At 41.8% G+C, this 25,428-nt stretch overlaps 2 protein-coding genes across 3 annotated transcripts in view; one reads left to right on the forward strand and one right to left on the reverse strand.

Annotated features, from left to right (window-relative positions):
- The first annotated feature begins 848 nt into the window (after positions 1–848).
- Positions 849–15,408, forward strand: clic5b (chloride intracellular channel 5b). Its single transcript, XM_038726668.1, has 6 exons — positions 849–1,528; positions 11,031–11,140; positions 11,239–11,364; positions 12,013–12,119; positions 12,372–12,553; positions 13,794–15,408. Exons 1-6 carry the CDS (start codon positions 956–958, stop codon positions 13,956–13,958), a joined length of 1,263 nt encoding a protein of 420 aa, XP_038582596.1. The 5' UTR covers positions 849–955; the 3' UTR covers positions 13,959–15,408.
- Positions 15,409–21,017: 5,609 nt separating this feature from the next.
- Positions 21,018–25,428, reverse strand: part of runx2b (RUNX family transcription factor 2b) — a 41,974-nt gene continuing 37,563 nt past the window's right edge. For both annotated transcript variants that reach the window (XM_038727467.1, XM_038727468.1), the window contains one exon: positions 21,018–24,297. In XM_038727467.1, the coding sequence (XP_038583395.1) occupies positions 23,819–24,297 (479 nt within the window). In that variant the 3' untranslated portion in view covers positions 21,018–23,818. The remainder of the gene's footprint in view (positions 24,298–25,428) is intronic.

The following is a 25,428-nucleotide window of genomic DNA, read 5'->3' on the forward strand; positions in this document are numbered from 1 at the left end:
TCAGCAATTACGTCAGAGATCTTGTGACAAGATGACCACTGATTGCCTCTATTTCTCCGGGTGGGCTAAAAGCAGACTACAAGTAGCCTGTCCAAATAAGAGCTCAATCGTGGCTACAGATAGACCATGTCAATTTAATGACACTTAATATCTTGTTGATATTATTGATATTGCAAAAATAATGGGATATCAACCATCTCACGTGCTGCCAGGGCAAAACCCCACTATTAATCATTTTTGACTTTTTTGACTAAAAGTGGGCTACAAATAGCCGGTCTGTCTACGAGCTAAATCGTGTCTACCGATCCCCTATCCGTTTCCACAAATATTTTGAGTGTTCTGAACCTTTCGGCTTTACAGTTTATTTATTAGGCTACTACATTTTCATCTTCAGCTTTATTTGTCCATTAGGCAATTGGTTTTGCAGAAAGGACATGCATAAATACAAACAACACAGTGTTGAATAACTGGCACTTGATTGTTGAATAAAGAGCTTCAAAATAAACAGCTATTGGTTGTATTAATTTAAAAGTTTAGTTGAGACAGTTTAGACAAACTCAAAGTTAATTAGCCTAATTGTCGAACTCAACATTTTCTTGTTTAAGTGTGTTGCCTTGGCATTTTGATTGTTCTTTTTTGCAGTGTGGGACCGAAAAGAAGAAGATGTTAAAAAATACAATAAAACCTTTCAGTGTGTAGCCTGCACTGTTCACTACAATCGCAAGGAGTTCCGCTGACGTTCACTCTCTGCAATTGTGTCCTTGAAGGCACAGGCCTCAGCTTTTGCATTAATCACTCGTTAACTTGCAGGGTCAAAGGTCTTTTATGAGTTATCGCTGGAATTTACCCAGGCGCTCAGTCAGTCAGAGGCAGGCGGACTGTGTGCCACCACTTCAGCACTCCTCCTCCACGTTAAACCCCGGGGTCTGACCAAAAAAACAAACAAACAGCAAACATGGAGCACATCTATGACACAATAGATGAGGGAACTGTGCTTGAGGAGCGCAGGGATGGAGCTGACAGCCCCGATCGAGAGCCTAATTATGAAAAATCAGGTGAGGCGAAGGAGCAGCTGTACAGCCAGGTGCAGGTCCACGCCTCTGCGGAGGCAGCGCGCGGTTTGTCAGACTACATGGACACGAGAGACGGGGACAAACAAAGTTGCTCATCCTCGTCATCCAGTGATGAGGAGGAGGTTAAAGCAGATGCAGTGACAGAGGAAAAAGCAGAGGTGAAGGTGGAGGAGGTGAACGGCAAAGCGCACGACGGATCCAGGCGCTCATCGGCCTCCTCAGTATCCTCCGCTTCCCACGGAGATCTGTGCGACGAGCCGCCGATCCAGCCGAGGACCCTGGAAGAGGATAACGCGGAGGATGGGATGCTGATGGCGTACACGCACCACAACATTGACAACAACCCGGGAGAGTCTGTCGACTACAGCCTGAAAACTCTCGAGAATGTCACTCTGGATGAGAGCAGTGCTGCACCACCTGATCCAAGCCAGCCTGACATCTCTCTGTTCGTCAAGGTAAGAAATAGGCCTTTATACAGGGCAGCAGAAGACCAAGCAGTCTTTGCAGGCTTGACCCAGATCAAGCATCCGTTTGCTCCTGCCTCACAGCATGAGGCATTATAGATGTTTTTTCACTGTCAGTAGGGATGGACTCCTCACTGTATCTGATTTGTTGCTATGAAAAGTTACACTATTAAGATATTTTACTTTTTGGGTTCCTTATGGCCCTGCGATGGACTGACGACCCGTCCAGGGTGTACCCGGCCTTTCGCCCGATGCCAGCTGGGATTGGCTCCAGCCCCCCGTGACCCTGTACACAGGATAAGTGGTTGACGATTGATTGATGGATGGATGGGTTCCTTATGTAGGGCATATTAAGCTTACATACAAAATCTAACTGTTACAGAAAAATAAAAACATAGATCAGAAACATAATGATGTTATAGGAAGAAATAATAATCAAGCAGTATAAGGGCCTGAACAATATGTGAAACAACTGACGATCTTATCATCTTACTAAGTAGCCTATACATATGGTTTACTGTTGAAGTCTAACTAACTGTGAAGGTTATTTAAGTTGACAGAATTGAACTTTTTGAAGTCAGTGATTAGAAGCACATGTATTAGTTCTAGTATTAAAACAGAAAATATTTTCAGAAATATCTATGACGAAATATTGATTTCACTAAGGAATTTTATAGAGCAGTGATCTCTGTATCGCACAATTTGTCAGTGACTTTATTTTGGTGGCAGTCTGATGTAATAATTAACTTGTTTACTGTACAGCCATAGAAACCAGGGGTGAACTCCATGCCTGAGCAAATCCAACTGTGTGTTTTGCTGTTCTGTGAGGTGTACTATCAGTACATGCAGGGGTCACTTTGCTGATTGGGTAACGGAGAATCAGAGTCAGCAGGCTGGACTGAAGGAGCTCTGTTTGAGCTCACCTATGTCCTTGTAATGGGGAATGACAGTAGTAGTTTGTGCTAAATCTTCAAATTGTCATGTTGTATTGTATGTGCAATTGCCATGGTCCGATAGAAATGGGTGTATGCAATCAACACAGATGAGTTTCAAACAAACAGTAATTGCTACAGTCTGACTTGGATGATGATGTCTTGAAATGATCCAGACTTCTTTGTTGTGACAGGGACTAGGACTAACTCCAGTGTATCAGCCTTTAGCTTTGCCAAATGCAACAATGATTTGTTTATAAGATCTGGGATTTCGACACCAGAGCACTGGAAGCCTCAGCATATTACTAAAAGCACAGAAGAACACATTTTGCACATATAGTTGCGCTATCTTGACGTTCATATATAACAGTTATGATAAACATGGACCATAGTTCACCATGGAAGTGACAACATACTTGTCCCCTTCTCCGCATTACGCCACACCCTCTATCCTATCCAACCCATGGGTGGATCGCCCAACAGTTTAATCTTTAACAATCACCATAAACCAAACTGAGTTACATCATAAAAGTAGAGAGGAGAGTTCGGAGATCATCTGTCCATGCTGAAAGCCTACGTGGCTCCACCCCCGCTGTGTCATAAAGTACAATAAACTATCACTAAAGAGCAATTTCACATATATCTAATATAATCTCTTTAAGATAACACCAACTGTGCAAAATGCTTAAATTGTCACAAAGTTTAGATGGCCATGTAATCATATTCATATCGTTTGTCACTGACAGATCTCATGACTCAAAATTAAGACAATGCTTATGACTGTTGGGTTGTCACATTTGGAAAGTGTGTGTCGACACAAGTGGAGAGGTCAAAACTCCCCGCCACCTCGGCTCCAGAAGGATAGAAAATGTCTGTTACTGTTTGATGTTTGTGTGAATGATTAGCCCAACAAGTCAGTGATTTTAGCTTTCTTTTGTCTCAGGACACCAAGTCAGTTCCTTCTAAACCCTTAATAATTCCAGTGATTATCAAGGATGTAGAAATATTTAAAGGAATAGTTAGACATTTTGGGAAATATACTTATTTGCTGTTTTGCTGAGAGTCATATCTGTCCTGTGAATATACAACTACAGCCAGTTAGCGTAGCTTAGCATAAAGACAGGAAACAGTGGTTACAGCTAGGCTCCTTGCACTGTACAAATGTAACAATCTACCAAGCAGCACCTCAAAGCTAGTTAATTAACATACACTCACCTAAAGGATTATTAGGAACACCTGTTCAATTTCTCATTAATGCAATTATCTAATCAACCAATCACATGGCAGTTGCTTCAATGCATTTAGGGGTGTGGTCCTGGTCAAGACAATCTCCTGAACTCCAAACTGAATGTCGGAATGGGAAAGAAAGGTGATTTAAGCAATTTTGAGCGTGGAATGGTTGTTGGTGCCAGACGGGCCGGTCTGAGTATTTCACAATCTGCTCAGTTACTGGGATTTTCACGCACAACCATTTCTAGGGTTTACAAAGAATGGTGTGAAAAGGGAAAAAAATCCATTATGCGGCGGTTGAGGCGGATGGGCTACAACAGCAGAAGACCCCACCTGGTACCACTCATCTCCACTACAAATAAGAAAAAGAGGCTACAATTTGCAAGAGCTCACCAAAATTGGACAGTTGAAGACTGGAAAAATGTTGCCTGGTCTGATGAGTCTCGATTTCTGTAAAGACATCGAGATGGTAGAGTAAGGATTTGGCGTAAACAGAATGAGAACATGGATCCATCATGCCTTGTTACCACTGTGCAGGCTGGTGGTGGTGGTGTAATGGTGTGGGGGATGTTTTCTTGGCACACTTTAGGCCCCTTAGTGCCAACTGGGCATCGTTTAAATTCCACGGCCTACCTGAGCATTGTTTCTGACCATGTCCATCCCTTTATGGCCACCATGTACCCATCCTCTGATGGCTACTTCCAGCAGGATAACGCACCATGTCACAAAGCTCGAATCATTTCAAATTGGTCTCTTGAACATGACAATGAGTTCACTGTACTAAAATGGCCCCCACAGTCACCAGATCTCAACCCAATAGAGCATCTTTGGGATGTGGTGGAACGGGAGCTTCGTGCCCTGGATGTGCATCCCACAAATCTCCATCAACTGCAAGATGCTATCCATCAATATGGGCCAACATTTCTAAAGAATGCTTTCAGCACCTTGTTGAATCAATGCCACGTAGAATTAAGGCAGTTCTGAAGGCGAAAGGGGGTCAAACACAGTATTAGTATGGTGTTCCTAATAATCCTTTAGGTGAGTGTATATTGTCTATGTAATCCGCACAAAAAAAAAAGTGTAAAAACAAATATTTGTGGGGAGATGTACAAGCTAAGCTGATTTATATTTGCTGTACTGATGAGTAGTATTGATCTTCTCATTAAACTCTTGGCAAGAATAGCAAAGATGTTGAAGCATTCCTTTAATGTTTACACAATATAATTCAAGAGGAAAAATACAGACACTGTCCAAATTACCCACAATACATACATTTTATGCCCACATACATGCAGACACATTTGTAAATACATAACACCATAATAGATCATGGTTAGAAGAATCAAAACTTTGTAGATAAAATAAGCACAGGTGCACCTTTAACCAAATTTGATGATTTAATCAGTCATTTTTGCTACATCTTGCTTTCTCGAATAATCTAAGTTTTGGAAATATGGGGCAAAAAACTTTAAATTCTACCGGGGGCTATGTGCCAGTGTAATGGAGACCAGAGGTTCCATTACCTGAAATAGTCAACTGAGTATTAAGGTGGGGATTATTGATAAAGCAGGAGCCATACATTGTTATTTTGATTATTTAATTTGTGAAACATTTGATAGCCGTCTTTGTTGCGAGTAGTTCCACGGGGGGGGGGGGGGGGGGGGGGTCTGGCCATCCTGCTTGTGTGGAAAGAAACCTCAATCAGTGATAGTCAAGGTTCACAACATAGTATTGAGTGCTTTTACTCCATTTCAGTTAATTAGTTTAAACAAGATAAAACAAACAATGTAAGTACTCACCTCTTCCTGGTTGTCTCTTCAGCAGGGGGCAGAGGCAAAGGAGTGTTGTAGGCCCAAGTACCTGCTTAAGAGCTGCAGGAGCAAACCATGAAGCTGAGAGGGGGGGAGTAAAGCCATCAACAATGCTGATTTATGTGATTATTTTGAGTATGCTTTATTGATTTACTAATAGAAATTTGTATTTATGTAAATATTCATTTTTCATTTTTCACTTTGGGCTCTATTTTTCTGTGGTGTTGGGTTTTTGGGTAAATATTTATTATTCTAAATGATGGTGGTCCCACCTGAGTAGTTTTACCCACTTAAATACCTGCAGGAGGGAGTGTATAAAAGGCAGCGAGTTACTTTCAGTGTAAGTTTTGTTGCTTGTTGGTGTTGCTGTCTCCTCTTGTCTGTATGGAAGACTATAAATGCCACGTTTGTGCTTGTGTTTTACTTCCGTCTCATGTCTCTCTCTGAAAAACGTAAAGCCACCGCCAGGCCATCGGACAGCCAGACTATTTCTTTACCTTTGGACAGAGCAAGGCTAGCTATTCCCCCCACTCCCCCCTCCAGTTTTTATGCTAAGCTAAGCTAACCGGCGGCTGGCTGTAGCAGTATAGTGTCCGGACAGCCATGACACTGGTATCAATCTCGTTGTTTTTGACTACCGAATGAGATCTAAACCTGAAAAGACCTCAGTTCTTTATCATGCACTATTTTGTGCATGTTGGTGCTGTGAAACCTATTGAGACTGTGATTTTGATTAAGGCCTACACAATTAAACTCACCAAAACCTAAAATAACACATTTAAAAACTACTCACCATTTTCCCTGAAACACTGATAATGAACGCCTTCTTCCATGGTGGCCCAGTAATGGTTTGTGCTGCATGGTGGTATGTTAGCCAGGAGAGGGGGCTGCTCTATAAATAGAAACTGTTAAAAAATTCTCTGTCTTTCTGCTTTCATCTTACTTTCAAATTGATTGATGATGAGAGATTGTATTCTTAATTATAGCTCTCAGAACTCTGCCTGTTCGAATGAAGCAAATAGTCAGTGTGACTCAATTCTTTCAGTGTGTGCTTATACAGATTTCTTTGCAGTCAGACCTGCTTTTATTTTAGTTGCCCTACATAGGCCCTTTTTCTCTAAATTTATGCCAGTTCCTGCCTTAAAACCAAAGCCAAGCTTGAATAATTCACAGAGGAATCTTCTTTAGGTCGCCTACTGGTGATCAAATATAACCTGTCGTGTCCTGCCTGAGTCAAAAATGTGGGCATGCAATTCATTAAATATGAACGCTCACTGCTGCTGCTCTGATGGAAAGTGACACAAATATATTAGAAAATAATGAAGAAAAAAATAGAGAGTGCTGCACTGGGTCTAAAACAATGGTTATGTTAATACTGAAGTAAAAGATCAGGTGCTCTTCAAGGATAGGTCAAATAAAAGAACAATGACTGCCAGTATACTATTATTGGAAGACCACTGTATTGGCAGGCAGTTTAATATATATATTTAAATATACTTGAGTAATCCCAAATATATTTGATATTTGAGAAATGTTATTTTTGATTGTTCGTGATGTGTCTGGAAAAGTTTCATCAACCTGATCCGACCCCAAAAAGCAAAGAGACCCTAGAAAAGTCAGAAAGTGAGGTGACCAGTTTAGGACAGACAAGACATAGATAAGAGAGGGGGTGATGGTAGTGATGTATGTTAAGAGGGGAGTTTGGTTGCAGTAGTGGGAAGCGAGTGATGAGGCTCCACCCCCTGGTATAGACTGACACCTGTTTTCCACTTTGTGTCAGTCAGAGCTAGCTCTGCTCTCCATCTGTGTCCAAATCAGAGCGCAGGGCTCTCTCTACATGCCACCTGGAATCATTCTCAGCCTCACCTGCAAGACATAAAACAAGGGAGAAGACAGCCTCTACAGGACCAAAAGGGCAGTGGAGATCTTGAATCGGGGACGAGAAACCAAAACAGCTTCTTAAAGTGTGAGGGATTACTGCCAGCGGATAGAGGATAATCTCAGAGAAGATATCTGGGTTTTTTCATCTTTTTCTGAAGGATGTAGACCTCCAAGGATAAGCAAAGGACTGTAGTTAAAAAAACAACTAAAGAATCAAGGTGACAGCCAGAACCAGGCATCATGTCCACTAACGGTCAAGACAGAGACCCTGATATCGAACTTTTTGTCAAGGTAAGACAGAGACAGAGCTATGGTTACAGTATTTTCTAAAGTTACGTTTTAATGAAAGATAGAGACAGTATGTCAGCTGGACTTCCAGTGTAGCGCCACTGTGTGTCCTGGAAAGCTCATGTAACGCAATAGCAGAGGTAGAGTTACAGCAGCACCGGCACACTCTTCTCTATGTTGACCCAGGATTGTAGTGACAGTGATACTGAAGCTGCCTGTTGGTTGTGGGAAGCTCGCACCAGGGCACTGCTGCGATACAATTACTCCATCTGACACATTGAGAGGCAGCCAGACTTTTTCAAAGGACATTATGTAATTGATTAGATGCTCCAGATTATTACCTAACATGGAGCAACAATGATGAAAGTACCAGCCTGGAAGTGCTACCTTCAGTAGATGCAGCAGTGTTGTTTTGTTCTCCATGCACTTGAGGCCCTGTGGGAAATGTTGGAGGCAGATGAATCTACCTGAGGCAGGTTAGGTGGAAGCAGGTGGAAAAGCTGTTAATTGGCTGGTGTGAAGGCTGCTTTTAGCCAATTCACCTCCAAGGAAACCAGTCAGCTAGGTAACTGAAAGTTCACTGTCACGCGGTCGGCCTGCATCAGCCTGTAAGCCTCGCCGTTCCTCCGTCGTTTCAGTACTTTGAACTCTTATTTCTAGAAAGCAAAAATACAGTGGCGAGATCATTTGTGTGTCATCTTACATTTTGTTACTTGTTCAATAAATGTTGTTCTTAATGAAACCAAATTCCCTTTTGGCTCTAAGAGGTGTGTTAAGTGCAGAGCCAGTCTGATGCACAAACCTTGTAGTGGTGGTTTCCATAGAAGCTGCAGCCTTGATAGTAGTTTTTCCTCATGCTGTCGGTTGAGATGTGACCTAGATGGACAGAGAACTATCCTACATGGCTGCACCTCAATCTAATACATATTTCATTATATTGCACCATGATATTTTTGGGTTATTGTGGACTGCCCGGTTGAATCTTAGCTCTTTTTGTTTAAACTCCACTCAAGAGAGAGGATCTGTGCATTGTAGAAAAGCATGTAGCAGCAAGACCACGGGCTATACCAGTATCCCAGTGATGAATCTCAGGATTGAGACATAAACCCGGGCACTGAGGCTCCAGTGAATGAAAATGTAATTGGGATCCAGCGTTTTTAGGGCTTGACCAATAGTTGAGAATAAAAGTCAGGATATCTCTGCTGCAACCAGTTTGAGGATACTTATTTTAGTCTCTTTCTCTTTTGAGTCCCCCAACATTATGGAAGTATAATATTAATTATACTTTTACTGAAAACCTTTAGTCTGTCAGTTTTTTTGTGACAAATCAGAAGTTCATGAATTATAATACTCTGATTGGCTGCAGTGGCATGCTGCGATGAAGCTTGGGTGTTTCTGAAAACATGCTACATATTGTGCGGTTTGTACAATTAATTTAGTTTTATAACGTGCTTTGAAAAAGAAAACTGCACACTGGTATTAAAACAACAACAAAAAAGTTATTCACATTATTAATCTGAGCCTGGATATCTGACCTTTCTATTGGAACAAAGTGCATTTGTACAGGCGACTTGAAAGTGTTAACGGCCAAGTCTTTCAGTATTAATTAATGACACACAAACTTAAAAACAACAACAACAAACATAAAACATGAGGAAATGTTCTGGTTACTCTGCTTTGGTAATGATACAGTAGATTGTCATATATTCTCATTACAATTTGTGGAAAGACAAACCACGGACACTGAAGCCCAGTTCTAGACCAGTATACATGTATGTGACGGATCATATGAAGTAACATTGCCTCCAGTGGAGCCCACTCATCATCGGATCACTCAGCGGCTCCATGCGCTCACGTTCCTTGTGGCCACAGGCCCACTTGTGTGCGACAGCTTTTGTCTTCCATGTTCTAGAGGTTGATTGGCTATTATCAGCGGCTGTGTATTGTGTTACAGCTGTGCCGCTGAGCCTAGCCATAACAATGTGCAGACAGAAGCATCACATGCGCTCAGGCAGCATGACAGCACTGAGCATCAATGGCTGGCATACATACAGTTGGCTCAGCTACTTTTAGACAGACAGCTTGGTTTTCTGGTCTTTGCTAGGAGCAGTGTGCTGCTGGGCACGTGCACTGAATGGCAATACGTACCTCCATGTAGTATATTTTATTTGTGAATTGACTGCTGGTGCCGCATCCAAGTAAATCATTTATTTATATTTGTGATATTAGCCAACTCAAGTGCACATACTTCAATGAATCTGCTGGTTTGTTAGATAGTTTAATTTCAAAATCCTTCATGTGATAAATGAAGATAACTATCTCCGCTGTCAAATCTCTGCTCGTTCTGCTGACCTTGTGGTCATTGCACTTATTTTGCTGTGTGTTGTGGACCCCTGTGTGACTGCAGGCTTACAGCTCTGACCCTGCACTCTGTGCCCTGTTGGCCAGTGAACCTGGCGATCGAATCACTATGTATAATTCAGCTGGCCCAGTGGATCAGATGTCACTGTTGCTGCTCTGCTGTGTGGCCATACATGCCGACACATGATCTCACCGCATGTACACAAGTATATGATGCAGATGAAGTGATTGTATGAGCAGTGTCGCTGTAGGGAGAAAGACGTGCAGCTCCTATTTGGTTATTTTCATGTTTTATCCTCAATTGACCAATAATGTGGTCCTGTGTAGGATAAAAAAAATTCTGGAGCCAATGGTGAACTTTGGATAAATGCAAAAAATTAACTATTTGTTTTGTCTTTTTCATATTGGGTACATGATGGCAAGAGTATGCTGGCAAATACCCAGAGTGCACTTTTGGTTTGACTATGTCCTTATCATGAATTTATATCAGGGATTTAAGGGTGACGTATTTATGTGACTTTGCCAAATATTTACATTTACAGCCCATGACGCTTCTCTGAACAATCTATCTTACTAGTCAAATGAAAGTCAAAGATAACAGCCAGCTAAATCCAACATGCATTTAAGTGTTAGTAGCAAGGTTGCCAGGTTCTCAGAGACACCAAGTTGTGGCTGAGGATTTTCTCAACAGCAGAAAGCTTGTGTAACAAGTAAGGGGGGTGTTCTACAGAGATGAATACACTCTCGCAAGATCAGAATGCAAAGATAAATAGCTTTTAAAACAAAAGCCTTAACATCTGCCAGATTATTTACGTGTGAGAAAACATTGACGTCTGCCTGCAGTCTTGCATCTCTGCATCAACTTAACTCGATGGTTTTTTTTTCACAACCACACCTGTATGTGTATGTTTGCCTGTGTACCATAACATTTATTATTTATTTATTATTTAATCGCTCTGACTTGTTTTCCATCATCTTGTTTGTATGCAGGCAGGCAACGACGGAGAAAGCATCGGCAACTGTCCCTTCTCTCAGCGTCTCTTCATGATCCTCTGGCTTAAAGGTGTTGTGTTCAACGTCACCACAGTCGACCTCAAAAGGTTGGGATACGGGAATGCAAGCTTCCATCACAAAAAAAACCCCTCAGGCACTTGCCCGGGTTCCTCATGACATATTGCTTTCTCTGTGTCCTCTATAGAAAGCCAGCAGATCTGCACAACCTGGCTCCGGGGACACACCCTCCTTTCCTGACCTTCAATGGAGAAGTCAAGACCGATATCAACAAGATCGAGGAGTTTCTGGAGGAAACTCTTTGTCCTCCGAAGTAATTCAACTGGAAGGTTTTACAACACGTAGTTTACAGTGTCAGATTATATCACTGACTACGCGCATGCTGCTTTCGGTTAGATTTATTTAACTTACGCAACGTTGTTGAAAGGACAGGAAACATTTCAGTCCAATAAAAGTGAATATGTGCTGCATTTGAAGACTGATGTTAACTGATATAACTGGTTGTTGTTTATGGCTGTTGTAAATCTTTTGTGAATGAGTATATACAGTCTGTGTCTCAGGCCACTTTTGTACATTTAAAATTTGAAAACAAAAACCTTATGTGCTTCACTGACAACAGCCACAGCTTTTTTGTAACTTTAGAGAGACAGGTTTATTGTTTTTTTGTTATTATCTTTCCGCAAAATAAAATGAAAATAAATGAGAGCCAGTGTGTGAGCAGTTGCGGAGAAAAAGGGCAGATTAAGTAAATCTTTTTTTTATTGCCTGCAAAGTTTTTTGTATTATAAATGGACCTTAGTGTGAGAGAGCTTATGGGGCGGGTAGCCAACTCGGTGTGAGTGTAACATGTTTTCAGTCTGAGCTGAGCTCCAGTCCAGGTGTTAATGCTATCCAGATGTTTTGGTCTGATGGCGTCTCTGACTGCGTCTTCTGCCTCTGCCCCCCTCACCCGTCTGCTCAGGTATCCCAAACTGGGCGCCAAGCAGAGAGAGTCGAACACAGCTGGAAATGACATCTTCGCCAAGTTCTCAGCCTACATCAAGAACACTAAACTAGAGGCCAATGCCGGTGGGCTGCTCATTTTGGACCATTTACACTCACAGGCACACACATACTCACACAAAAGAACAAGATGAAAAAAATCACAGCTAAATATTATTTTCCTCCACTAGGTAGTAGCAGAGTCTAGTATTTAAGGATTGCTTATACTCATATATTCTGCTGTGCTGCCACCTAGTGAGGTTATCACTTCATAGGTCATGTCACCACTTTTTCCTTTTAATAGTATTCTGTGTGTTTTTGTGTGTGACTTGGGTGTAGGTCTAGAGAAAGGTTTGACCAAGGCCCTGAAGAAGCTGGATGACTACCTGAACAGCCCCTTGCCAGATGAGATCGATGCAGACAGCATGGAAGAGGAGAAGGGCTCCAACCGATGCTTCCTTGATGGAAACGAGCTCACTCTTGCAGACTGCAACCTGCTGCCTAAACTGCACATAGTCAAGGTAAAGAGGGAGTGTACCTGGGGAAAATATTCATTAATGTAAGTTGGTTTATATAAAAATACTGAGAAAAAATTGTTTTTGATTTATATTTTCTTGGATGTCAAAGTACAAATTATCGATGTTTGGTTCAAACTGAAACATGACATCAGAATGACTTTGGTTGATCCCTCACACTTCCTCAAGCGCCACCTGCAGGGGTATAACCAGATAAATGCTAAACTAAAGACATTCCCCTCAACCTCAGCCGTACTTTGTGCAAATTAGCACATGTTGGTAAGCAAAGGCACTAAACTAATATCGTGAACACATGGTTTTAGACTCTTAGTCTTGTTTTTTCCCTCACATTTCCTCACTTGGGGCTTGTGATAGTAATTTACCTTTACGTTTATTAAGGCGAGACACCACACCAATGAGGATTTTGCTTCAATCTGTCAATTTTCAGATTTCTGTTTATTTTGCAACTATTATTACATACTTTCATAAAGTGTACAAAACAATCTTAAATAATAATAATAAACATTATTTTTTGTCTATTTTACACCAAGTCCATCAACTTCAGATTGCGTACATTTCATCAATGTTAGCACAAGTAAAGGTTTTACCGCCCCTTTTTAAAACTCTCTACATTAAATCATTTAAAAGCTTGTTTTCTAGAGTACAATGTCAGCTAGTTCATAAACCATAAATCTAAAACATGTGTTCGTATGACATGTGTCATTATTGCGTAAGCTTATAGACATTTACAGAGGTTTATTTAAATATCTTTTATTGTTCTCATTTTATGTGGCATTTTATCTGTAAAATTGTTGGGGGAAAAGGGTCCCTCACAATATTTTCCATAAATCCATGAAAAAACAACATTTTGATAAACTCTTCTGTAAATATCTGTCCATTTAGTATATTAACACAATAAACCCCCCCCCCCAAATCATCTGACTCTTGTCAATGTGCTGGAAAATGGATTTGTGTGATATGCAAATGAATGCATATTTAATAAGAAAATACCTAATTTGCATATTGAAAGGTTAAATACACAAAAAAGGCCTATTTTGACTGTGGTATCTTCTCTTAATTGAAAAAGCAACAAGTCATCTCAAAATTCAAACTGATGGTAAAGTCTGACAATAAAAAACTGGTGGTACAGTTATAACTGCCCAAGGGTGGACTTTCAATGTCTGACAAGATAAATCAAGTTTGCCATCAGTTCACGTTAAAGTTACAGCTTTGCCTTCCCTCCTAGGTTGTTGCTAAGAAGTACCGCAACTACGACATCCCCTCAGACATGACAGGCGTGTGGCGGTATCTGAAGAATGCCTACACACGTGATGAATTCACCAACACCTGTGCTGCTGACTCTGAAATTGAGATCGCCTACAAAGACGTGGCGAGGAGACTGGCCAAGTAACTCACCAACCAGATCAAATAAAATAAAATAGCAACACAACACAACTCCCTCCCACCACCACCACCAATTTTAAACATAAAAGTGACTCCTCACTGTGTCATTTCGAGTCTTCTTTGTGACATTTTCAGAAACCTGAAATTCATAGTAAACAGGTCAGGGTGGCTTCATTCTACTGCTTTACAGCTCCAGATGTGATGGATGAGATTCAGCACAACGCCTAGGCTATATGGTTTTGCAATTACACAGACAGACACAGCAACAGAGAAGTGGAGCAGAACATAAATTAAGCACATTTAACGTAATTCACAGGTTTCAAACCAGATTCAAATTTTGCTGCTGTGAAGTTTCTGACATAACACTTTCACTCAAACACGATTGTGTCTGTCTGTATTTATTTCTCATAACACAAAGCTCTCTTTCATACATACTCCACCGGTCCATACGGCCAAACATTTTAGTAGCTGCTGATGTCAGGGCCGTCCGCTTTATTTATTCCTAAACCCACAGAAGTCTAGACTGGCTCCAGTGTTTATTATCAAGCTTTGGCTCCTGGGGAGACACCTTGATTCATCTGTGATTGACAATTGATGCTAATTGTGCTGAATATGACTGTTGCGATCTGCGGATTCATTTTGATTTGTCATTCATTACTGTATGCGTTGCTGTAGTTTCTTGAGCTTTTGCCTATCTTCTGAAAGATTGATTTTAAGAAAGACTGATTTTAATAATAATGCTTGATGGTGTTGGTTTGACAGAACAAAATATTATCTGCAGAGGGCATTGAACAGTGCTTGTTTCTGAACTGGTTGCATGCATGAATCTGTTTTTAATTGTGATATTTAAAACGTCATACAGAGCCGCTTTTTTAGAAATGAAAGATTGTCAACTATGTGCCTTTATTTGGAAGTAAAAAAATCCATGCCAATGTCACTGATGGACTCCTTCTGAAAAATGTATTGCAGCCAGCACCGAGACATTTGTTCTCCCTGTAGCTGTTAGTGTTCAGTCAAGGTATTGATTTTATCTTAGGTTACACATGATATTATGAATGGAGAGAGTATTTATTTAGCAGCCCCAATCAGGCCTGATTAGGTTGAGCCATTAGTGCCGCGATGAAAAGCGTCTTCCAGGCCAGGTCCACAATGGTCAAGAGGCCCTGCCCTCCAGCCCTTCGTCAAAGGGACATTTCCTCCACTCTGAGGAGTCTATCAACATCCGCAGCCTAAAGTTCAAGTCCAAAAGTTTCAGTGTCCACGCAGAGGAGGATGGAAATTTATCTTGGGGCTTATCGTCTTTGGCTTGGTGTCAGGCTGCAACTATAGCGAGACTTCCTTGAAGAACCATAAGGCTCTTGTGTGGTTTGGACAAACATATGATATGAAATTGGAGCATGATGACTGAGAGCCTTGCTCATTGCGAAGCTCTACAAATAAAATAATATTTTCACAGATCTGCTTCTGCCTTTTCTTTTCCTTTCCAGCTAGGTGATCAATCAGCAATGATACTTTAGTGGTTGTCATGAAAGGAGGGGTGAGCGGTCTGTCTCTGTGATAGCAAAGGTGCCATTGGAGCCTGGCTCTTGGATGCTGGATCCTGGTCATGAAAAGGGTTAAGTGTGCCTGACTGAGTTGATCAAATCCAGTGGTGCAGGTCTGTTTCTCCATCCATAACAGAGAGAGAGAGAGCGAGAGAGAGAGTGATGACCGTTGACAGGCTTAAATAGAGGCTTCCATGCCAGGGATCAAACGCCATCCCTCTTCTCCACTCTCTCATTAAGACGGAAAACCCGAGCGCCGCCATCCGATCTGTCTCCATTTTTCCTCAAAGGAGTCTAACTTGAAAGATCTGCGCCTGTCGGATTTACAATGGTGGGCGAGTGGTGTTTACTGAGACATGGCCTTGCCAGAAACAACAGTCAAAGAAAATAAATGGAGCCTGCCTAGTGTTTCCACAGGAGTAAGGAAATATGGAGCGAGACTTGTGCCTTGCTGTTTGGTAATTAGTACCTAAACATCCCTGTCCTTGGATCCCATCGCTCACATCCAACGTTTCTGCAAGCTGGATAATATACAGTGGAGCATTAACGTCAAACACGTCTGGTCATGGGGCCTGGCACGCCACATTAATCTGTTATAACACTCCCAGTGGATCTACCAGTCACTGGCCTTGGCTTGGCCACCATAGCATAGGGAGTACATATAGGCTGACAGGGACTCACACATAGTGCACTTTTATAGCCAGGTTTAGTAAACCTTTTCAGCTCAGGCATAAATTGTCTAAATTGAGTCTTGCTTTGAGACCTGAGCTGATTAAAACAAACTGGTGTGTTTGACGTTTGAGGACCTACCAGAAACAGACCTGTGATCCAATTAAGGGCCAGACCTGTAGTTTAAGAAATACTGCCTTATAGACTTCTGTGCTCCTTGCAAGTACACGTCATATTTAGCAGCTGCTTACCATAGATATTGTACCCACGAGATACACACATATGTTTCAGCCTGAGGTGAAGTTTGGTTTCACCTCATACTGCTCTGCTATTTTAGTAGTAGGAGCCCTGTAGTATCCATGTCCTTTATCTGCAATAGCAGCAGAAAGGGCTTCATTTGTTGGGTAATATCCTGTTCCGCACTTTTTTCAATTTGATCATACATAGGCCAGACATAACTCCAGTTTGTGCCTCTCATGTACCGTAAAGACATCTAATCATCTGAATGAAAAAAATATTGTTGCACAAAAAAAGAAAAGAAAGGATTTTTAACATGCTGCTGAGGATCCAGACGTGGATGTGAGTGTGGTCACATCTCGCCTCGTTTCGTAATCCAGACAAAGAGGGTATTTCGGAAATGATAAACGTCCTTGCTCAATTTGAACTTTCCCATCATTTATAATGATCTATATTGTTGTTACTTTCTATAACTTTATATTTTCATATGAAAATAACACTTTTATATTTTTCTTTTGTGGTGGCCTACAAAATGAGCAAGTCCATATGTCAATTCCAGCTACCTGTTGGAAACAAGTTTTGGTACTTCGAAAACAGGTTTTTCACGCAGTGGACCGAATATTTCTTCATCCAGATGGTAAGTAGAGTCTTTGAGGATAGTTAAAGAACTTTCAGAGGTAAAGATCGCAGAGTATTTGGTTCTCAGGAAAACAGATGCTTAGCTTTGTGACTTACAGACTCAGCTCTCTCTTGCCACTGACATACTCCTTCTTTCAGGAATGACTAATTGCTGTCATTCCTGATGATGGGTAATGACTTACACGTGACATCAACATAGACCTATGGAGAAGGTGAAAGCTGAGGTCCTACAGGCCAGAGAAGGAAGTGTCTAATCAGAGCATGGCTGACAGGAACCATGTCATAACAGGAGATCATGTTTAAAAGAGAGACAGAGCTCTGGAAGACAAGTCCTCATCTCTTCCACTCTGAGACAGAGCATCTTAGAGAGTATCAAATTCTCAGCAGGTCCCCCAACCCTCCTCCGCTCGCCTGCCCTTGGAGGTTTGAGTGACTTGTGGTGAAGCTTGATGGGGATTATTGATCTGCCTGGCGCGCGCCTGCGGTTTCGGCGTAAGACTGACGACCTCACCAGAAAGAGTTCTTGGCACACACTGGGCCCTGTCTTAGATCAGTGGTAGGGCCGTGTGGAGGCTGGGACAAGCCTGTCGTGGCCTGAAGTGTGGACTGTTTAAGCTTGGAGCCAGGTGATCAAGACATTTTTCTCTGTATTTAAATAATCAGGCCCAAATGTAGGCAGAAGATAACAATAAACATATCTGATTGGCTTTTTGGAGAGGAGTAGTTAAAATGAGTAACCATGTCTGCAGACAGCAGAGCCCAGGGGTATTTATGCTCTTGGTTAGATTTACTGGTTAAGGTTTCAGTTCCAGTTGCGGACCACATGAAATAATCCATGGTCACTGGAGAAGGATGTGGACACTGTGCTAATTATGTGAGATGATGATGTCAGGTATTGATACCTACTAGTGAGCCAGAACTTTCCCCTCTATTCTGTGTTCCAATGTATATAACCGCACAGTGGTGACCACACTCCCTATACGACCACACTCACATCCACATGTCGGACATGTCTGGATCCTCAGCAGCCCTCACACATCCGCACTGTCAGGCGGGCGCTCACTTTATCATTCAAAGCTGTAAATCATTGCTTCGCCTGCAGGAAACACGCAGCATTTTATTTTCCAGTCATAAACCATAAAACCTGCCTCTAACACGAGTTATGATCCTTGGAGACTGAGAGGATGAATGTCTAAAGCAGAACCAGACACGGTGGCGGGCATCCCTCATCCCCCTTTTCGCCTGGCATCCCCAGATGGCTATGGTCGTGTGGTGGATTTTCCAAAAAGCCCCAACATGATCCAAACGTCACCAGGATTGTATGTCATTTAGCGGTGAGCTGGATCTCTGTGACTGCTCTGAATTACCAGTCCATTAGTTCTCAATTAACACTCGCCTGATAAAGTTTTAACAGCCCTTCATCTGACAGGAAGAACACATAGAGCTCCTTCATGCTTGGTTTCAGGCAAAGATGGGGCCCCTGCCCAAATTTTTGAAATTTTATTGCCTGGCTGAAACCTATGGAAAAGGCCTGTTTTGTATGAATATTTGGCACCAGGCGGAGGTTTATTCTGTCTTATGTTCTGTACACTCTGTCGTGCTGCAACAGTTTGCCATTTTTTGACAGTTGAGATGGTGTATAATTTGAAACACTGACATGAAGCGAAGGCCTTGGACAAAGAGACCTTTTGTTTGTGTGTTTGGTCGCTGTCCATGGTCCTGACACTCACATTTTCACAGTAATTTCTTTTTTTTTAAAGGTAGTGTGGCCGGTATCAGATTGCATAATCTGAACTGGCAGAACTCATTAAATGTAGGTATTTTATATTTCATAAGTGCACTTTTCTCTGAGTTGCATTTCACTTAGCTGCAAATGGTTTCATGGAATCAAATGTTTCCAAAGCAGGCTAAAGACACAGGCATGCTTTAATCTAGTGATGAATGGAATCTGGTGCAGGATGTCAGACCGCTTACAACCTACCATGTCTGTGACGTTCTGGGCTGCAGCCTGTATGCAGCTTGCCTGCCAATTGATCATTTCTTTTATTACAGGTCAAAAGACAAGTCGTCGTTTACAAACCGCTCTCTGGGATGGTGAAGAACTTTTCATATCTGACATTCATTTACGGTGCAAAAGTTCTTGTGTCCACAGAGACAAAATGTGGGGTGTTGGAACTGTAGCAGGAGTACTACTAATATAATAAGAGCTAGTTTGGCCACATCCAGCCTGCCTTTGGCTGTATGGCGCAGCATATGGGTGGGCCCCTCACCCCAGTCCCTATGGTTAAATAAAAAAGCCACTAGAGTGCGCCAAAGTACACAGTTATTGTTGACTCAGTTTGAATATTCTCCTGGCCCAGGAGGGGTGTTGCTCAATTACAATCAGATCAAATTAAGATCAATCTTGTGTGATTTATGGTGGGCATGGGCTGAGCTCAAAGATGGTCTTCCTCTGAGACTTTTAGGCAGCCCATCGTTAAACTCAGATGACATCAGATTAGAAAGGTTCAGGGAGGTCAGCGCTTGACGCTGATTCGACGGTTCAGGCCCACACTGGAGAGTCCCCTGCCCTGAGTTTATCTCGGGACTAAATGAGAAATCAAGATGCGTGGATTCCTGTTTGAGGGCAAAAAAAGTTACGCACACCCACACACTTACACACTTACACACACAAACATACACATACACATACACACACACACCCACACACACACACAACCCTGTTAGTGGAGACGGAAACATAGGCAGAGATATACAGCTCTGTGAGTGGTATGGGACCCTTGAGGATCACTTCCCGCCTGAGCTGCTCCTCTGAAACATTTGTAGAGGTCAAGTAAACAATTTGTATTGGGCTGTCAGCTGTGTGTGTGTGTGTGTGTGTGTGTGTGTGTGTGTGTGTGCGCGCTCAAGTTATCTGAATGGAGTGGTTTTGTCTCCTCATAAATTCCTGTATGTATTCCTCTCTGTTGATTGCATAACACAAGGAAGAGAGTGCAGTCTTCTTCTATGTGCTGAAGCTGCAAGACTACTTACAACCTGGTATAAAAATCAAGCGTACATCATCGCTGGCATCATGTTCAACCACCAAATTTAACAGGGACCAAAACTCTATACCAAGCCCTCTTAAATGAGTCTGCCTCTGCGCTGCTGTCTCTGCCGTGCATGCAGGACATTATGCTAATTTCTCTGGGTGTCTGGGTCCCGTTGCTCCTCCAGAGTTCATTATTATAATTGCTAGACATGGCTGAGAATGCTGCGAATGTGAACCTGAAACCAGTGGGAGCTTTTTTCCATGCAATCTATATTCAGGGAAATCCCGAGAATGTTCCCAATCTGAACCTTAAAAAAACACATCTACGTGCACGTGTTCGTGTGTGCGTGCACACTTAGATTGGCTCTATTATGTCTTGGAATAATGTAAAACAGCTTCCCTGGTTCTCCCTGTCTCTGTTCCTGTCTTCATCTCTCTGGTTTCCCAGTGTACCTTTGAAATGAAGCCATGGCAGTGGTGGTGGCACTAGTAGTCTGGCTGAGTGTGCCGGGACCCCAGCCTGCTTTAGTTCCCGTCCAAAGACAATGTTGGTGCAGACGGAGCGGCAGACCAGAGATGACACCGCTAAATGTGCTTCCTATGCACAACATGCTCTGAGATCTTTGTTAACTGTTTCAGAAAAGATTAAACAAGTGATGATACTTCTAAATGTTCTTGGAGAGTTAAAAGTATACTCAGTGGTGGTCCTTTATATTTAAATGGAAATTCAGCACACAGGGAAATCTAATCCAAATTTCCCGGAAAATATGATGGATGAAACAAAGAAACATTCCCCGTCAAGTAGATGGATGTGAAAAAAGCCTTCTATTGTCAATCTCTGCATCTACAACATTCATTATGTTAAAAAATAGCATAACAGATTGTTGAATTTTTAAATGAAATGAAATCTGTTATTTCAGAGGAAAGAGAAGATTAAGAGGGAAAATTAAGTTACAAAATTCCTATTTTATTCTTAAAATAAACAAAATGTACAATCACAATGCCAATTTCACTCACTGTTGTCAGGTCTGTTTGTCCCTTTAAAACTTGATCTTTATGAAACGTACCAGCAAAATCTAATGGAGACTCCGTTAGTTTAAAATTCCTGACAAGCGTTCATGAGAAAAAAAGCACAATAGACATAAGAAGTACACTTTACATAAGAGCAGGGATAAGCTACAGTTCCTGGATATCATACATGTTGATCATTAAATAATACAAAGTTTTCGATGACAGTTTGTGTAAACCAAAGCAAAGAAAAAGTATGAACTTTTTGTTTTTTGAAAAGAAAAAAAAACACAACACAAACAAAAGCAGATGAGGACAAAATGGGATGTCAGTGCTGCATTGATGTGTAAACAGTTTTTAAAAGACCATTTCCTGTTCAAAGTTTGGAAAGAAAGAAGCAGATTAAATAAATTCCAACACATGTGCATAGTTACTATGGAGACACTGAATAAATCTGTAATTGGAAAAAAGCTGTAAAGTCACAACTATCTAAAAGGTTTTTATTTGCTTTCTTATGTTACACTGTAACAGCAAAAAAAAAACAACAAAAAAAAACGTTTTCGTTTGGGCTGAAGCATTTGGGGAAATGTAGTGTGACATGTTCAATTCCATTAACTGAGTTCAGACCATCCTCTGCAGAGACTGGAAAAGAGGCACTGCGTGCAAACCTTCAATGAAAAGCTTGAAGTCTGATCCTTGGACAGGGCCGTGTTTTTCTCAGCTTTTTCAAATTGGGTTATTATATTACCTACATGCACTGAATATCATATTGTATGAAAGCAAGAAAACTGCTTTTTTTTTTTTTTTAAAACAAATACCAACTGCCCTGTGAGATCAGATTCAACTCCAATGTAAATGGCTTGTTTGGCCAAGTGTTATCCATTCTGTGTGTGTATTTGTGTGTGTGTGACTCCAGTGGCGTTATATCTACACTGAGGACCAAAACCACGAGCCCTGCTGGCAGCCAGCCGCAAGTGCTGCTAGAAATAAAACAAGAAATAAGTGCTTTATGAAACAAACATACACAAGTCTCCCATATTTTTCGGTTACCAGTTTGCTGCCAGCAGCTGCATCCAATCACCTCGGTTTTTGCACTTTTTCCTTTAACTCCAACAACTTTTTCAGAAAAGTCACATAGTAATTTGAAATTGGAAAATATCAGACCTCCCCTGACCCTGGTGCCACAGAATGATTTTAGATCATGACACTGGTTTGGTGAGGACAGAATAAATCTATTTGGAAAACGATGTCAACAAAAGCAAAAAATGGCAAATAAATAGATATCTGAAGGAATGTCACAGTCTCTTTTGTCTTTAACTGCGATATATTTCCTTTTCAATCACAGAGACTGAAAGAGAAATATGCAAAGAATCAAAAAAAAAGTACCCGTGTGTGTCGCACACTAAGACACACCTTTTCAAAGCTATCTTTTGCACATGATATGAAAGCTATAATAGACTTGGCATGTTTTCCCTATAATCTTGACAGAGTATTTAGCCGGACTGGATCTGAAAAAAAAAAAAACCTTGCAGATTTAGCAAATCTGTGGGACATGAGATCATCCAGGATTATTCCAGTCCTGAGGAGTTCACGTATCATAAAATAACTGAAACTAACTGAAAAATCTGACCTGCTGCTTTGGAGTGCACTCAGAGCACCACAAGGCGGGGCACCGCCATAATCATCTTTGGGCTAAATGTCAGTTTGTGTGTAAGTGTACAATTTCTTATTTGGACAAGAAAATACATATGTATCTGTGTGCATGTCATCTAGACTAACTAAAGAAATCAAGCAGAATTTTCCCATCGGATAATTATTTTCCCCATTAAAGCTCTCTTTCATGGTAGAGGCACAATACGAGTTATTGCTCAATAAATACCAAAGATTTAATTCCAAGCCAAATGTGTGTCAACGCCTTGCGAGGATGTTGGGCTCTTAACGTGTAGAGCAGTTAAACTGAAAGTTATACCAGAAGAAACATGTTGCAATACTCTTTGGAAATTACATTTCATATTCGAAACGTTTTAAATCTTTGGGTACTACAAAAAAAAATTAAACCTCTCACTCTCTTAAATTACCTATCAAAAAAAAATAATTTTAACTTAGTCATATAGATGCATCAAAAATATTCAGATTACATTTCTTTGACTCAAGTTTCAAATACAATACATAATTTATGGCTTTATAAGTTAAAACTAAGAAAACGCCTCAATCTACATCAACGTTTCACCCACAATATACAAGTTAAATTAATTGGTTTAAAGCAAATTTACTGTCCATACCACTTAAGGTAACATATGTGTTACTTTCATCACTTGCTACTCAGTGCCTAACTTGCATCTTGATATTGTCATAGTACAAAAACATGCTCTGCAAAAAGCCTTATTGAAATACAAACACTATACAAAAGAGGCAGTCTTTTACAAATATTTTTGAAGCATCCCTTAGCTTGTGGACTATAATAAGACTGGAATAATGTCTCATCCACTTGGGCCTAGTAAAACGAATTTGCCTTTTTCATTATTGCTGCGAGAAGGACTCCCTTTGTAGTGCCTTGGTCAAAACACATTCCAGGAAGACAAGTCCGTACAAGTCTGGTCTTTTTTTTTATATCTCAACCTTAATTTCCAAGCAGAAGGTAGAGATAGCTGATGAGAGCTCAAAAATCCCCTTTTCAGGTTTTGTGCTTTCAAACCATGACATCAGGTGTCTTCCGATCTCCGCCCCCCGGGGTTTTCTTCAATATGGCCTCCAGACAGCTTCATCCATGCGGCCTCCAGGGTTGAGAACAGTCGGGGAGTTACTGTGGCTGCCATCGCCATCTACCCCTCCCTCCGTCTGGCTGGGCAGGTTGGGGTTCACCAGGGAGGTGCCCGTTGAGGCGCTAGTGCAAGGTGGGATCATCCGGGAGGGCGAACGGTCCCCACCGGGAACCATGGAGAACTGGTACGAGCCGGACGAAGCGCCGTAGTAGAGATAGGGCGTACTGCTAGTTTGGAAGGGTCCGCTCTGGCTCTGGGTGGAGCCCGGGTAAGGAGGTGGAAGGTAGGTGTGGTAGTGGGCACTGCCCAGCGACATGGCAGAGGTGACGGGCGGGGTGTAGGTGAAGGTGGCCGGGTAGTGCATCCGAGGGCTGGAGAAACGACTCTCTGTGAGGGAGGAGAGGCCCGGGAACTGACGCTCAAACTGACCGGGGAACGGGCTCAGGTCAGAAGAACCTACAGACACAAACACATAAAAACATTCATTTCATTAGAATTCTCTGACATCAGTAGTACAGCAGATATTACCATGCGAGCCTAAATAATTACACTTCTTCTTACCACTTTGTCAGTTTTGATTATGTGAAATTTGGCTTTGGACTCAAACGTTTTAGCACTTTGTATTGTAGAGCAATTGAATTTAACAAATAAGTCCCCTGAGAAATGGAACAGTAGTAAACTGTATGTGATCAAATATTTCCAGCCAGATATGTGTATTAACTAATTTAGAAAAGACTTTGGCTAATGGATTTTGTGGGCACAGTTATGGAATAGTATTTATCTATAAATATTGTTTTATTCATCAACTTCTGTGCTGTTTTTCACTTCAGCTCTTGAGGTCTGACAAAGTTAACAACACGTCAGTGAAGTCCCACGCATGCAACATGTTTACGCCTCTGCATATTTATGTTTCTGCGTGTGTGTTGGTGCATGTTCATGTGTATCTGTGTAACTGTTTATGCATGCGAATGTGTGTCTGTGTGTGTGCAAACGGTGTGGGGGTGTATGTGTGTGAATACTGTATGCACATAAAAAAGCAGTTGGGATGAATCAGGAGCTGCACATGTGGAAACACTTTGAGCAGAAACAGTTTCCATGAGATCCATAATGAGGCAGGGCTGAGCTCTGATGTGGCTCCTCTCCTCGCCTCCCATCGGCTCCAGCGTGTGTGTGTACGTGTGTGTCCGTGTGCACGCGCACAAGCGAGCAAGCGAGAGAGCTGCTCCATCTCACCCTTCGTTCCTCTCTTCGCTTCATCCCTTAAAAAATACCCCAAAACCACTAACTGGCTGCGGCGAGCTTCGCGCTGGGCGCAGAGTTTAAGGAGAATAGGAGGTCCTCCCCCTCTCGCACTCGCTCCCTCCCGTCTCTTCTCAGTGGTTTAGTCCAGCCATGGCGCTCTTATCATAAATCACCAGGCGTCTTCCGTGTCACCATGTCTGCTGCGAGAGGACAGGGGGTGGCGTGGAAGAGGAGGGGGCACGCGGTGTTTATGTGCACAGAGGAATTGCGAAGCCGGGTTTGTCGCTAGCGTCAGATAGCATATGCTGCCAATTAAGGCCTTTAAACTTCCTCTTTCCACAAAAT

The sequence above is a fragment of the Micropterus salmoides genome, unplaced genomic scaffold, assembly GCF_014851395.1.
Source record: "Micropterus salmoides isolate LMB-PRFRI ecotype aquatic unplaced genomic scaffold, ASM1485139v1 Ms_hic_scaffold_18, whole genome shotgun sequence".
NCBI lineage: Eukaryota > Metazoa > Chordata > Actinopteri > Centrarchiformes > Centrarchidae > Micropterus > Micropterus salmoides.

What these genes read in the sequence shown, in the direction of transcription:
- clic5b (XM_038726668.1), top strand. Translation starts at nt 956, where the DNA reads ATGGAGCACATCTATGACACAATAGATGAGGGAACTGTGCTTGAGGAG. An exon ending in ACATCTCTCTGTTCGTCAAG is followed by an intron (nt 1,529 to 11,030) that starts GTAAGAAATAGG and finishes GTTTGTATGCAG; the next exon opens with GCAGGCAACGACGGAGAAAG. An exon ending in CTAAACTGCACATAGTCAAG is followed by an intron (nt 12,554 to 13,793) that starts GTAAAGAGGGAG and finishes CTTCCCTCCTAG; the next exon opens with GTTGTTGCTAAGAAGTACCG.